The sequence below is a fragment of the Triticum aestivum genome, chromosome 3D, assembly GCF_018294505.1.
Source record: "Triticum aestivum cultivar Chinese Spring chromosome 3D, IWGSC CS RefSeq v2.1, whole genome shotgun sequence".
In the NCBI taxonomy this organism is placed as follows: Eukaryota; Viridiplantae; Streptophyta; class Magnoliopsida; order Poales; family Poaceae; genus Triticum; species Triticum aestivum.
Window position 1 is genome coordinate 566231318 of NC_057802.1, and position 14511 is coordinate 566245828.

The following is a 14511-nucleotide window of genomic DNA, read 5'->3' on the forward strand; positions in this document are numbered from 1 at the left end:
CATGCTCGATCACGACGGCGCCACCGCTGCCAACATCTGGCACTCCCTCCGTCAGCTCTTCCAAAGCAACACCGACGCTCGGAAAAACGCTCTCCACACCGAGCTTCGTAATATGGTGCAAGGAGACGCCCCGGTGAACCTGTTCTGCCAGCGCGTTAAGACCATTGGTGATGAGCTCCGCGAACTCGGCGATACAGTTAGCGACTCACAGCTAATCAATATCGTCGTCGTCGGCCTCAGCGAAGACTTTGACAAGCAAGCCTCGTTCATACCGATGATACGGCCCCCTCCTACCTTCGCTGAAGTTCGTTCCTTGCTACAACTCGCGGCGGAAACACAAGCTCGCAAGGACTCTCGCCCCAAGGTCTTTCATGCTGCGGCTCGTCCTCCTCTGTCGTCTACACCAGCGCCGCCTTCCAGGCCGGCTCCTGCCGCCGGGCCGTCCGCATCGTCATCTATTCAACCGCCCCCAGGCTAGCGTATTAGTCCGAACTACCGCGGCAAAAACCCTATCTACAGGCCGTCGTCGACTCGTTCGGTTCCGCCTACGACATCACCAGCACCAAGTCCTGCACCACCCACCAGTGCTCCATCTGCGGTTGCATGGCGGCCTCCTCATGATCCTTGGACGGGGATTGTTCAAGCATGGCCCATGCCCTGGTCCGCTCCGTCCACCCTAGGTGCTCCGCCGGCATACTCAGGTGCCTGGCAACCCGGCCTTCGGCCGCCTACTGGTGCTCCCGGGGTTCTCAACCCCCGACAGCCGGCCAATGCCTATCACGCCGCCCCGACGTATGCTCCTTATGGTCATTACACCAGCGACGGCGGCGCCTACTACACACCTCAGCCGGCCCTTCTCCCGACGCCACCCCCACCACAGCCGGCCAATGCCTACTACACTCCCCAGCCGGCCCTACTGCCTTCACCATCGTATCCGCCGGCACTGCTTCCGACACCACCCTCACCTGCGACGCCGAGCTGGGATCAAGTTGCCTTTCTCCAGGCCATGAATAACTTTGCTGCACAAGGAAACTCAGGTACGGATTGGATCTTTGATTCAGGGGCCTCTAGTCATATGTCTGCATCTAGTAATTGGTTATCTTCTTGCACTAAATCTCCTTTCCCTTCCATTATCCTTGGAGATGGATCATCTATTCCTATATATTGTGTTGGTCAGGCTCAACTTCCCTCTTCCACCAAACCTCTTTTACTTCGCGATGTTCTAATTGCACCCGCCCTCATTAAAAATCTTATCTCTGTTCGCCAATTTACTTGCGACAATCTAGTTTCGGCTGAATTTGACCCTTTTGGTTTATCTGTGAAGGATTACCTGACCAAGGCCGAGATCGCTCGCTTCAATAGCTCCGGTGATCTTTATTCTCTTAATGGAGTTCCTGCCGCCACCCCTCCAATATCCATGCTAGCCTCTGTCGATCTCTGGCATCGTCGCTTGGGCCATCCCAACCCCGCCGTCTTAGCTTCTATGCTTAGTGAATTTACCATACCATGTAATACGGACTCCAATAATTCTGTATTTTGCGAGTCTTGTCAATTAGGCAAACATGTGCGTCTTCCCTTTAGTTCCTCTAGTTCTTGTAGCACTTATCCCTTTGAATTAATACATTGTGATTTATGGACCTCTCCCATTGCAAGTGTTTCGGGTTTTAAATACTACCTTGTTATCCTAGATGATTTCACCCACTTTGTCTGGACTTCTCCTCTACGCAACAAATCCGAGGTCCATTCTCTTTTCCTTAATTTTCAACGCTATGTGTCTGTTCACTTCTTCCTCCCAATTCGCTTTATCCAATGTGACAAAGGTCGCGAGTTTGATAACATTAAAAATCGTACTTTCTTCTTACAACATGGCATCCTGCTTAGGTTCTCATATCCCTACACATCCCTCAAAATGGTAAAGCAGAACGCTCTCTTCGCACCCTCAATGATATAGTTCGCACTCTCCTCATTCAATCATCTATGCCTCCCATGTTTTGGGCTGAAGCCCTACACATGGCCACCTTCCTTCTAAATATTCGACCTTCTAAAACTAAACCCAACACTACTCCCTATTATTCCCTCTTTCTTTCCCACCCCGACTACTTCGCGGTTCGTGTTTTCGGCTGTCTCTGTTTTCCCAATGCCTACGCCACTTCTGCAAATAAATTGTGACCACGCTCTATCCCATGTGCTTTTCTCGGCTTCTCTGACGAGCACAAAGGCTATCGCTGTCTCGACCTTCACACCGGACACGTTCATGTCTCTCGTCATGTCACGTTTGCTGAGCACATTTTTCCTTTCTCACAACGCACTACTACACCATCCAACACCCCTAGCTCCGCAAACACCCCCTCTCCTCGTCCTTTCCAACTATATACTCCCCTACCTGCCGAACACAACTTATCACCACCACCATTAACACCCACCATAGCCAATCCCAACCATACACTCACCCCACCCGAGACGTCCCCAACACCCCCGGCCCCTACTCCCACTCCACCACCCAGCCCTGCTCCCACTCCACCACCCAGCCCTACTCCTTCGTCCGACTCTTCCGCTGCACCGGACTCACCAGTACCCACCTTACCCCCTCGTGCTATTCCTACAGCAGCCCCGATTAATGATCATCGCATGCGTACTAGGGCCAAATCAGGATTTCATCAACCCCAAGACCGCCTAAACCTTCATACCTCCGTATCTCTCACTTCTCTTCCAAAGAATTACAAAACTGCTCTACTTGATCCCAATTGGGCCGCTGCCATGCAAGAAGAATATAATGCTTTACTTCAAAACAACACCTGGCAACTTGTTCCTCGTCCTCCCAATACAAATATTGTTTCTGGCAAATGGATTTTTCGCCAAAAGTTCCACTCCGATGGGAGCCTCTCATGATATAAAGCCAGGTGGGTTTGTCGTGGCTTTTCTCAGCAACAAGGAATTGATTACGAAGAAACCTTCTCTCCTGTTGTTAAACCTAGCACCATTCGCACCGTTCTTAGTGTTGCTGTCTTCATGGCCCATTCACCAACTTGATGTTAAAAATGCTTTCCTCCATGGTTCCCTTCAAGAAACTGTCTACTGCCAGCAACCTCTGGGTTTTGAAAATCCATCCTTTCCAACTCATGTATGTGTTCTTCAGAAATCTCTCTACGGTCTTAAACAGGCCCCACGAGCTTGGTTTCAACGCTTCTCCTCCTTCATTCAAACAATAGGCTTCACTCCATGTCTCTCCGACACCTCTCTTTTTGTGTATCATCAAACTTCTGACACTGCCTATTTACTTCTTTATGTAGATGATATCATTCTTACCGCCTCCTCTCAAAAGTTCTTAGATCATATTGTCTCTCTTCTTAGATCTGAATTTTCTATGACTGACCTAGGACTCCTTCATCATTTCTTAGGCATTGTTGTTGTTCGCGATTCCTCCAGCCTTTTTCTTTCCCAACGCCAGTATATTCTTGATCTTCTTAATCGTGCTGGTATGCTTGACTGTCAATCATCTCGCACTCCTGTCGATACTAGTTTTAAACTTTCGGCTACCGGTGAACCCTTTTCCGATCCTACTCTTTATCGTAGCCTAACAGGTGCTCTCCAATATCTCACCATTACTCGTCCTGAAATCTCTTTTGCTGTTCAACAAGCATGTCTCTATATGCATGATCCCCGGGTTCCTCACTATAATCATGTTAAACGCATTCTTCGGTATTTAAAAGGAACTCTCAATCATGGTCTCCACCTCAATAATTCTTCTCCAAACTCGCTTACCGCATACTCTGATGCAGACTGGGCTGGTTGTCCTGACACTCGAAGGTCCACTTCCGGTTTTTGTGTTTTTCTTGGTAACAATTTGATTTCTTGGTCTTCGAAAAGACAGGTTACAGTCTCACGTTCGTCGGTCGAGGCTGAGTATCGCGCTGTGGCACATGCCGTTGCAGATACAATCTGGATTCGGCAGTTACTCTCCGAGCTACACAGGCCTATTGAGCAGGCCACTATTGTCTACTGTGACAACATATCAGCAGTCTACATGACCAGCAATCCAGTTCAACACCGACGCACAAAGCATATTGAGATTGATATTCATTTTGTTCGTGAAAAGGTTGCTCTTGGTCGGGTTCGGGTGATTCATGTTCCCTCTACGGCTCAGTTTGCTGACATTTTCACCAAGGCACTGCCTACTAAGCCATTTCAAAATATCTGTTTCAGTCTCAACGTCGTCGAGCCTGCCGTTGATACTGTGGGGGGGTGTTAGAGTAGTCATTATGGTATACGACTTCTAGTCCAAGTCAGTTTTGTATCCCTACCCCAAGTCGGTTTGTACCCTCTTATATACTCTTGTATGCCGCACCAAATCATCAATAAGCAACAGTTTTATTCAGCTTTCAAGCCGCCTGGACCCGGGGGTCCGAAGAACGGGCCACAGCAATCTTGGAGCAGGCAGCAACAGCAAAGGAGGTAGAAGCTGCACAAGAAGTATTCATCCTAAGTTTTCAGAGAATAAAAACTATCTGTTTCAAACAGGAAAAGAAACTTCAAAGGAAGAAACATAAACGACTAATGTATGCTTCGCCACTTATATATTGCAATTTGATTTAGTTGACCCCTAAACCACTAAACCTTTAACTGAATGAATCCCGTCAAAAAACCTCTAACTGAATGAATTGCTTTCTCTTTTCTTTTGGAGATGTTAACTTGATAATAAATTGATGATTTGCTTGCAAAAATGCATAGTTTAAATTTTTGTTAGTAGCTGAGGTTTCAACTTACCAGGATCTAAAGAAGCCACCAAACCAAGGCCCCCAAGAACCAGGGCCATGGCCTTCCCAACCTGGTCCTCCAGGCCCATGAGGATGCATTCCACCGACACAGAAACCACTGTTAAATACAACCAGGACACAATTTGTTTCCCAGAAATTATGCCAAAGACTTGATGCAGCAGTTGGAGGTCAAGAAGAATTTATAGGTGCAGGGTGAGGACTAGGTGTGCATGCACCTGCCGTTCCATGGGTCACCTGTGAGTCTGTGACTCTCACCCACGTACTGGTTAGTCGGGTCACCTGTGAGTCTGTGACTCTCACCCATGTACTGGTTAGTCAGGTCTATATTCCAAGTTCTAACTGCTATTCTAGACTTACCGTTGCCTTGCATTAAGGGTACAAGATTGAGTTCTTGATCTTATGTGTAATCTAGGTGATCAACTGCATGCACCTGCACTATTATGTTCATTCTAAAAAAAAAACAGTATGATCAGCTACTAGTTCGGCAAAGTATTTGCAAAGTCAAACACCAGTCCAGCAAAAATATGTGAACATATGCATCTATAAATAGCAGCTACAAATTGTGTCAGGAACTTATATATGCAAAGTACATCTTAAGTTCTTAGCATCAACAGTGCGCTGCAAAGCACATCCTCATGATACAGTGGAGCTTATATTGTTTTATTACCTTAGATTGCTTGCATTTGAACACCCTCTGACATGGAACAATATTATGCTTCTGTTTCTGAAGGTTGAAAAGATGATTCTAAAGCTGAGGGAGGAGAGCAGGCTGAAAATGGGTTTTAGCATTTAACTTACAAGTAGAAGTAGAACAAACAAAAACTGTCTTCCTCCAGACCATAACCCCTGCATGTTACATCCCCCTCATGTCTTGCCAATTACCATGAGGGTCATTCACTGCAGTTAAATAAGATATAGTGATCTTTCATGTTAAGTCTTGCACATAAAAAATCAGGCGGCAATTCCATATTTATGTTGTGTTAGATTTCCATATTTATCTTGCGTTCCAGATCTATCTCGTCGGAAAAAATCTGCTGCTCTTGGCAACATATGTTTTTGACCTACAGACTGTTAGTCGACTCATCTGAAAAATACATTGATTACTACATTGTTCAGATGGTTTTGATTTTTGAACACAGCCAGGTTATTACCAGTACCAGTAGCCTACCTGTACAGAACAGTACATTGTACAGAAGCGTCCAAAGTGCTTGCTGCTCCTGTAGACTAATCAATTAACCTTGGAATGGTTTCTACCCCCCAGTGAAGTTTTTATAGCGTGTTAGTTCGATTCTAGGGAGAGAAACACAGTGCAAGTTTCTGCAATTTTTCTAATCTGGTTGGTATCAAGCTATGAGTTTGTATCAAATTTCAAATGCTGGCTTGTGAAAGTCACCAAGAAGGTACAAAGTAGAGTAGAGCCCTGATAATTGCATTCAGCTACTGAAATAACACCAGTGTCAGGTAACTAGTTAAGGCTGCTGCATACAGTGATCTCTGAGAGATATATAACTAGGTGAAGAATGTATAGGTGTACTGTGAGAACTAGTAGATGTGCACGCACCTGCCATTCCATGAATCACTTGCAATTCTCACCACTGGTCAATGTTCCAACTACTACTCTGCATCCTCAGCTTAGACACGCCAAGGTGATTGGTCACAGATCGTGGAAAAGCAGAGGATGTAAACTTGGACCAAATAGCACCAAATACAGTTCAAGGTGAAGAGACTTCTTGATCCATCGCCAGTTACACATACCAGATCAATTAATCTGGATTATGAACTTACTTTAACACCTTACTTCTAAATTCTGAAGCAAATGATCAGAGTGAGTTTCAACTTACTTCTACAGTCGTATTGCCACACAACAGGCATGTGCTGTCCTGCTCGAGACATGAACAAACTATGGAACCTGAGCCTGGCAATGACAAACATTTCCTGTGCTTATTAGTACATGTTTTGTTTCTCCAACGTATGTTCAGATCGTGCATCACGTGAAGCACTAATCCTTCAAATGTTTATCAGGAAAAGTGAAATAATAAAAGAGATCATTCCAAACAACGCAACAGGAAAATAGTCTCAGGATGAAAGCCCAAAATGGTATTCATAGATATTTCAGTTTACTGTCCCAGTCTTTTCTACAAAATGTTAATTTCCTTGGATCGAGGCAAATATAACCCGCTTAAAGTCCCCATAACACACATCTAACCAGATGCAATGGATGCATGAAGAAAAAGGAATTATGACAACATATCTAACCAGTTGGCAACCATTTAATTTAACTACTAGTACTCTAAGGTCTTGTAGAAAAATCAGATGTAGCATGCAAGTCAACAAAGAATCTGCCTATGTTCATCTCAGCTTCAGCGAAGGGTAGAAACAAGAAACACCCTCAATATTGACAACTAGATAAAAATGGTAATGTCAATTTTACAATTCAAAAAATAGGATGCTAAGAACTAAGAAACCGCTAGCAAAGTAAATTCGTGCCAAGAATATAGACACATGAGGCGGATCAGCTGGCAAATATTCCAAAAGCAAATCAACATTACTTCACTTCAGCCGAAAGGGAGACAAGCAATTAACATTCAGAGCTTACAATCATAACTTACAAAAAAGAAGAGGCCAGCAGGCTCATAGTTGATCCAATTCATAGATATTGCAACTCATAAAAAACGACAGCTAGCCTATTAAGAAGCACCATCTCGCTCAACAGCCATCAGATGAAAGGCGAAGCGTTCACAACATAACCTTCTAGAGCCGGAAAAAAGGCATGTTGAACAAGACTTTGCTTGAGCCGACATTCATAAATACGGAGGCCTAGGAGACCAATATAGAAACTGTCAATCAATTTGCCATCAGTGTCGATGTGAAGCACCCACCGACCAAAACTGACCAGCAAGAGCACGCCACCATCCCCCGAAACAACGTCCACATCCCAAAGGTTAACATCCCGATAGTCATTACAACCTTCAAACTGTCCCCTGATTTCTTCAACAGGCAATCTGATTCGGTACTTTAAGTCCCAAACCTCGCTTTCATAGTTCTGCAGCACCCATATACTAATGGTGTTCTTGTCATCGTCATTGCAATAGATGCCGATCGTGTCATCCATCTCAAATAAGTATGACTTTGTGGGAACAATTGGAGCATGCATCTGCCGGAACGACTCAGCTACCGTGTCAAATACTATTACAGGTTTGCCTTCACTCTGCAATTGTTCGCTTTCACTCAGATGATAATATGGATACCAATGCAGGTTATCACGCAGCTGAATAGGTAAGTTGAAGACCACTGACTCCATGTCCGGCCACCCGATGTACCTCGGTGGCTGGTCGGAGCCCAATGGAAAGACATAGCAGTCAATTTGCTCTTCAGGCGAGTCCCTGTTGCTCCCCCGTTGCAGTAACAGGCGGTACTCGCCGGTGGGTCGGTGGAGGTACATCCCGAAGGCAGTGAAGTCCCACGGTGGCCCGGCGAGGGAGGCATGCTCACGCGTGACCGGGTTGCAGATAGAGATGCAGCATCCAGATCCACCCTTGGCAAACGTGGAGAGGACGAGGAGGCCGTCGCATGAGGCCTCCAGATAGAAGTCCTGGTCAAGTCTGGCGACGGTATGGAGGTGGGCCTTAGCGGCGGCCCGGAGGTCGAAGGCGAGGATGTCGTGGAGGTGGACGCCGAGGACTAACTGGTCGCCGTCCGCAATGGGGAAGGCGGGCTGGCGGGCGTGGTGGGCGAGGAGGAAGCGGCGAGTGGAGGTGGCGCGGCGCCAGGCGCGGCGGACGGCGCGGCAGCGGAGGAGGGATTTCGGGTCGAGGCGGACGAGGATCTCCCAGATGAAGACATCGTCTAGGAGGCCGGGGAGGAGAGGCGTCGCTGCTGCTGTTGCGGCCTCCGCCATGGCCGCCGGCTGGGAGCTCGTCCTGGAGTAGTGCGGGTGGCGGCGGAGGGGATGGGGGCATAGATATGGGCACGGCCCAGGTTCCAACCCTATAGAAGAGAGTGTTTTTCTTGGGCTGGGCTTAGCCCAGAAGCAGATCACTGAACTTCTCTGGTTTGACCGTGAGATCACTTGTGAACGAAGGAGTTTCTCAAACAAACAAACAAAAAGAACTTGTGAACCAAGGAGATCACGGAGTACAACATTTCTTTTCTTCCTTGCACCGAAAAAAAGGATTTTTCCTAGAGATTGCAAAAAAAAAAGGTTTTTCTCTTGCAAAATATATTATACAACTGTCTGAAAGTACAAAGTAAGGTGTTCATAACATTCAAACGACACTGTTACACGAGCCAGCGATTGGTCAATAGAGACGTCGCATGCCATCACCCGATTGCTACGAGTTTCCCCCCAAAACCTACTTCCCTCTTGCAGCGACGGAGGAAGTTAGGGTTCGACGCGGAACTTGATGATGCCCGCGGATCTCCATCCACGGGACGAGCAAGCACACCGGTTAGGGAGTAAGTTGGCGAGATCCACTCCTGCTACCGGTTCTTGGATGGAGACGAGAGCCAAGCCACCATGTTGGCTAGGGCTCAACTGGAGGAGGCCTTGTGGAAATTGGGCATCTCTGAGGAGGATGCTACGTCTCTGGTGCTAGATGATCTGAGTTGAGGAAGAAGCACCGCATCAAGTCTACAAGCCGTTTGGTAAGACGCCACTCCTGCTGACCACCGGCGAGACGGGAGTGGACAGTGGTGTTGGTGAACCGAGCGAGTTGGGTGCTTCAGTGGATGACGGGGATGCCTTCACGAGAGATCCAAAGGATTGATACCAGAAAATTCGGCAGAGACCGCGGGCGGTCCTGCCCGAATCAATGAGTTGTATCAGGTGGAACTGCTAGGGCATTACTAAAGAATGATCCAACATAATTTGTTGCACAACTGCAGTTGAGAACTAAAGATGTTGCTTTGCAGCTCACCATTTGCTGCTAGGAACTTTAGATGTGATTTGCATCTACAAATTTCTGACACGATATGTGAATGCTGTTTTCTGATTTAGTCGTTCACACATTTTGGCCGGACTGGCGTTTTAGTTTCAGACATACAGGTGTTGATTCGGTCAAATCATGCCATGATTTTTTTCCCGGGAATGAACATGACAATGCAGATGCAACTGATCACTTAGAAGTTCTGACAACAGAAAAATGTATTTTTGGTTTTTTCAACTGTTGCATATGGTTTAAGCTAGATTGGTTTGTACTTATGGTCCCCTTGAGCAAATTTGACTTCTTTTTTTCGAGCAAACAACAAGAACACTGTCTTTTCACTGAGAAGAAATTAGAATATGTACAAACTGGATATGTTTTGATGTGCCGTGCAAAAACAAACGATCTACCGTCTCTACTTCACTACAAAACAACATACATTTACCTTCACCTTGCAATCCTCTTTAGTCAGAATACATTTTTTTACATTATACAAAGAAAGACCTTGGTTTTCAGACCCACCTCTCCTTAATAAACCAGTAAACCTTATATGGACATCTCACTTGTTCTGCTTTCAAAGTCACATACATGAATGTACTGAGGAAATACTACCAGACTTGCCTAACATGGCTTCTACATATATATATTTTGAAATAAAAAAAATGCCTTCTACACTGTATAGAACCGCCCAAAGTGTTTTCTGCTCCTGTATTTTGTAGACTAATTAATTTTGGATTTCTTCCTCCTGGGGAAGTTTTTATAGCATGTACTTTGGGTTCGGTTCTCTGAAGAAAAAATAGTGCTGGTTTCTGCATTATTTACCATGGTTGGTATCAAATTTTTTAACCATGATTTGGTATTTTATTTGACATACTAGCTTGTCAAAGGCACGAACAAGGTCCAAAGTATAGCCCTGATAACTGCATTCAGCCACTGAAATAACATGAGTACTCCCTCCGTTCCAAAATAGATGCAAAGTTAGTACAAAGTTGGGTCATCTATTTTGGAACGGAGGGAGTACCAGGTAACTAAGTAAGACTGCATGCGACGATCTCCAAGATATAAAAGACCAGCCAGGTGAATTCTTCAGTGAAAATGTTAGGCAAGAATAGTAGTCCAGTGTATTATTTTGCGGTGGTGCATATGTTCGGCATGCTGCCAAAAGGATTGCCGCCCGGGCCTGGGTGCCGGACGAACAGGCCACCACAATCTTGGAGCATTCCTTAAGGGAATCAAAGGTACCCATCTAAAAAGGAAAAGAAAGCTTCAGAAGAGGAATGCTAAAGGACTAAAATTTATGCTTCATCGCCGGCATAGTGCACTTACCCCTGAACCACTACATCTGGCTGGTCTATGTTTACTCCTGCCTTAGAAGGAAAGAAGGACTCGTTTCAGTTAAAGGTGATTAGTTACATCTCCATGACCTATGTTCATTCTGAACAGCTATGTTTCATAGTACAGTATGATCCAATCAACACATGCAACTACTGTACTGAACATGCATGATGCAGTCTGCATGTAAAAGTAATACACCTGCCCGGCAAAAGATGTTCACTATATCTACCAACCCCATCCAGAAACAACACAGACAAATTGTGTCATTAATTTTTCTACGAAAAGGCTTTCCTAAGTTCATGGCAGCAATGGTAAGCTGCAACAGACATCTCAAGTCCGTAAGTGGAATTGTATTTCTGCAGTAAGGCCCAGAAATCAAACAAAAGAACAAATAACGAAAGCAAGTAGTACACAGGATGAAGCGTAGATGCCAGGAAGCATTAAAAAAATAGATGAAACATTGCATTCATACTCTATTCTAAGCCCTGCCGCAGCATACAGAAGTTCCACAGACCACCAGTAAGCAAATCTAAAACCTGCTCTTGCCTAGAACAACACACTGCAGGGCCATATACAGAAAATGGGGGGAAAGGTCGACCGAAACTATTTACTGCAGAAATTAAGAGCCACATTGCACCATCAAGCTAAACAGTGGAGCATTGGGTACATATCATCATGTCCTAATTAAGATAGCAAACACTAATTCCATCACAGAACATACAACCTAGATTCAACTTGTTTCTCGCTCTGAACAAGTCAAGGCATAACCAAAATAATAAAACAAAAGACCACAGAGACAACATGAACCATTTCTTAGCAATGCATACCATAGGCTTAATCATCCAGTTCATCGGCGGCGCCTTATGTGATCTGTTGTAAGGCCAGTTCAGAATCCTGGATGTTGATGGTGTAGCTCGAGAGAAGCTGGATGATCGTGAAAGGACGGTCGGCGACGAGGACAAACTGCTTGTCCTTCTTCGCAAAATCAACAGCTTCCGAGACCGTCTCTACTTTCCTGTCCTCGATGTTGAACTTCCAGATACGAGCAGAGGAACCCAGGTGTTCAGTATAGTAAATACAGTTTGCCTCAATCGATGGGAACATATCGGTGTTCACAGCTAGGCACCTATGGTGACCAATGAAGATGGCATGCTTGATGATGCTCTTCACATGCGAAAGTGTGCCATTCTCGTCATCGCACTTGAAAACCTGGATGAGTCCTTGTCCCTTGATGATGGCCAGCAGATGTCCACCAAAGTCCATTAGGAAACACCGGGCGTTGTCTGCAGACCCCATCTCAGGAGGATCAGTGGAAAAAAACTTCAATGGATGAGCACGGAGCGACTCTGCCACACCCAAGATCTTGCCAATCACGTCAGCCATTCCGGCTGATCCCCACCAACGACCGATCAAACCACCTACGACTGCCCTTCGGATGAAACTATAAACTGGAAACTTATGGTCTTCGACTTCAAACTGGTCAGGCCTGGCCATGTACAGCTTGTGAGATGAGTCGCAGAGCAAGGTGAGCAAAGGCAAAGTGAAGTCAAAGCAGATGGAACCGGCAACATTCACCTCGGGCGGCACAGGCACCGTGAATGGGATGGTGCCGCCGGTGAGAGGGTTGAATACACGAGCGGCATGAGGAGGGCTCCTATCAGTCAGGATGAAGAAGCCGGTGAGAGTGGTGGTTATGACATAGTAGTCGCGGAGCAATGGGAGCTCCCTGTGGAGGAACCGGCCAGTGCTGGTGTTGACCAAGAGGCGACGCGTGCCACTCTGAAAGGCGTCGTTGAGGATGATCCACCGATACGGGAGGAACCGAGGGTCTGAAGTGTCGTCCTTGGGGTCGTCGGTGGCGCAGCGCCAGTTGTGGCAGACGGCGCGCAAGTCCATGTAGCAGTCGACGTCGTCGGTGGTGAGGAAGGAGTTGGCGATGTGGCGGACTATGTCGGGCTGGAGCGAGGACCAGTCTGCAGTTGCCGTGGCCGGAAGGACTGGCAAGGTTCCCAGACAACTGGGGTTATTCTTTTGCCTCTTGGAAGGCAGGAGAACGTCAGCTGCCGCGGCCGCCATTGCTGCACGCTGGAGTTGCTGCTTAGCTTGATTCTGGATCTCAAGGACAGAATCGACTGCTAGAATCGAATGCCCTACTCCTCCCTGCAAAAGGGAAGAAGGACCCCAGTTATAACAATCGCAACAATTGATCAAAAAGGAATGATTCAAAGGGAAATGAACAGAAGTACTAGTATCAACTATCAAGCAGTAGTAGCACAAAACATCAAGCAAAGCAAGCAAGCGGCAGCACAAATTGCACAGCAGCAAGTAACATTCGCTGCACTAGCTCTGTCTTCTCCATCGAGTCACCATTCTCTCCCTGCTACTCCCCCCAACCCATCTCTACACTGCATCCCCTCTGCTCTCTCATGCAGCAAAAAGCACAGCAGCGGGCAATCCTCTCTCTGCTCTCCATCGTCTCCCCCAGATTCAAACAGATAGCAGCAGCAGCCCCCTCTCTCTTTCTTCTCCCTCCAGCGGGCTACCCCCCCCCCCCCCCCCCCCCCCCAACCCAAATCTGCCCCGCCGCCGGACTCTTTTTCATTCCAGATCGAGGGTGGCACGAGGTGGCAGAGCAAGCGGCGGCCATTGCCCCCGCTGATCTGCTCGTCCCCTCTCTTTCTTGGTCGCCGTCGAGCGCTGCCGAGTGCCGACCACCTTCACTCCTCCCTCCTAGCCGCGACAGAGGGAGGGGAGCACGTTGATCGGGGCGCGCGGGCGGCTCAGGCTAACCCTAGCGGCGGCGGCGGCGGCGCAACAGAGAGAGGGAGAGGGAAAGACCAACCTCAGGACTCTGGAGCGGCGCGGGAGGGAAGAAGGCGAGCTGCTCCGCGATTTGCCTCTCTTCTTTCCCTGGTTACTCAGCCCAGAACCGAAGAAAAAATGTAGATTTTCTTTTCTTTGAACCTATCGGTTACAGAATGTGCATACCTCCTGAGCAAAGTCTAGGGTTCGTCAACGGCGCAGCCGCCGCCGCAGCACGGACTTTTGGTCAACATTGACACTGCCATATATTGGCGCTGCAAGGTGGGGGACCTCTTATCTTCAAGAGTTTCAAGCTTTTCGTTAGTTAGCCTCTAGTGATCTTTGTTTTTGTAAAAGAACTCTTTGACGGTGACAAGAGGTTAGAGAATTTTCCGTCCTCGCAGGTCCGATTATTCGCTCATGCGTTTATATTAGTATGTCAAGCTTTTTTGTTAGTTTGATTTTCCGTGGAGGTGATTGAAACCATGGTGAATATAATATATCGTGATTCGATGACCTGCACTTCTACGGGATCATCCCCGGGTCAAGTAAATTCATCTCAAGACTTCTTATCTTTTCGATGGGCGACTCAAGGCGCTTTCAAAAACCAATATTGGTGATGTTCGTGCAGGTGAAAGCGGACAACATCGTTGTTCCAATCCAATTGTAACCTCCTT

General features: G+C 46.9%; 2 protein-coding genes across 3 annotated transcripts; both read right to left on the reverse strand.

Moving 5' to 3' along the window:
- Positions 1-7422: 7422 nt before the first annotated feature.
- On the reverse strand, positions 7423-8729 carry LOC123075487 (uncharacterized). The gene has a single exon (XM_044498080.1). It carries the CDS (start codon positions 8671-8673, stop codon positions 7492-7494), a length of 1182 nt encoding a protein of 393 aa, XP_044354015.1. The 5' UTR covers positions 8674-8729; the 3' UTR covers positions 7423-7491.
- A 2942-nt stretch (positions 8730-11671) lies between these two features.
- On the reverse strand, positions 11672-14096 carry LOC123080535 (uncharacterized). Of its 2 annotated transcripts, none has more exons than XM_044503463.1 (2): positions 13875-14096; positions 11672-13192 (listed from the first exon to the last, which is right to left on the reverse strand). In XM_044503463.1, the coding sequence occupies exon 2, from the start codon at positions 13106-13108 to the stop codon at positions 11894-11896; it is 1215 nt and encodes a 404-aa protein (XP_044359398.1). In that variant the 5' UTR covers positions 13109-13192; positions 13875-14096; the 3' UTR covers positions 11672-11893. The 2 variants fall into 2 exon arrangements, with proteins under 2 accessions (XP_044359398.1, XP_044359399.1); XM_044503464.1 differs by having other exon boundaries at positions 14021-14093.
- Between the last annotated feature and the right edge of the window lie 415 nt (positions 14097-14511).

Bases quoted from the DNA above. Each gene is read 5' to 3' on its own strand.
- LOC123080535 (XM_044503463.1), bottom strand. From the start codon at position 13,108: ATGGCGGCCGCGGCAGCTGACGTTCTCCTGCCTTCCAAGAGGCAAAAG.
- LOC123075487 (XM_044498080.1), bottom strand. From the start codon at position 8,673: ATGGCGGAGGCCGCAACAGCAGCAGCGACGCCTCTCCTCCCCGGCCTC.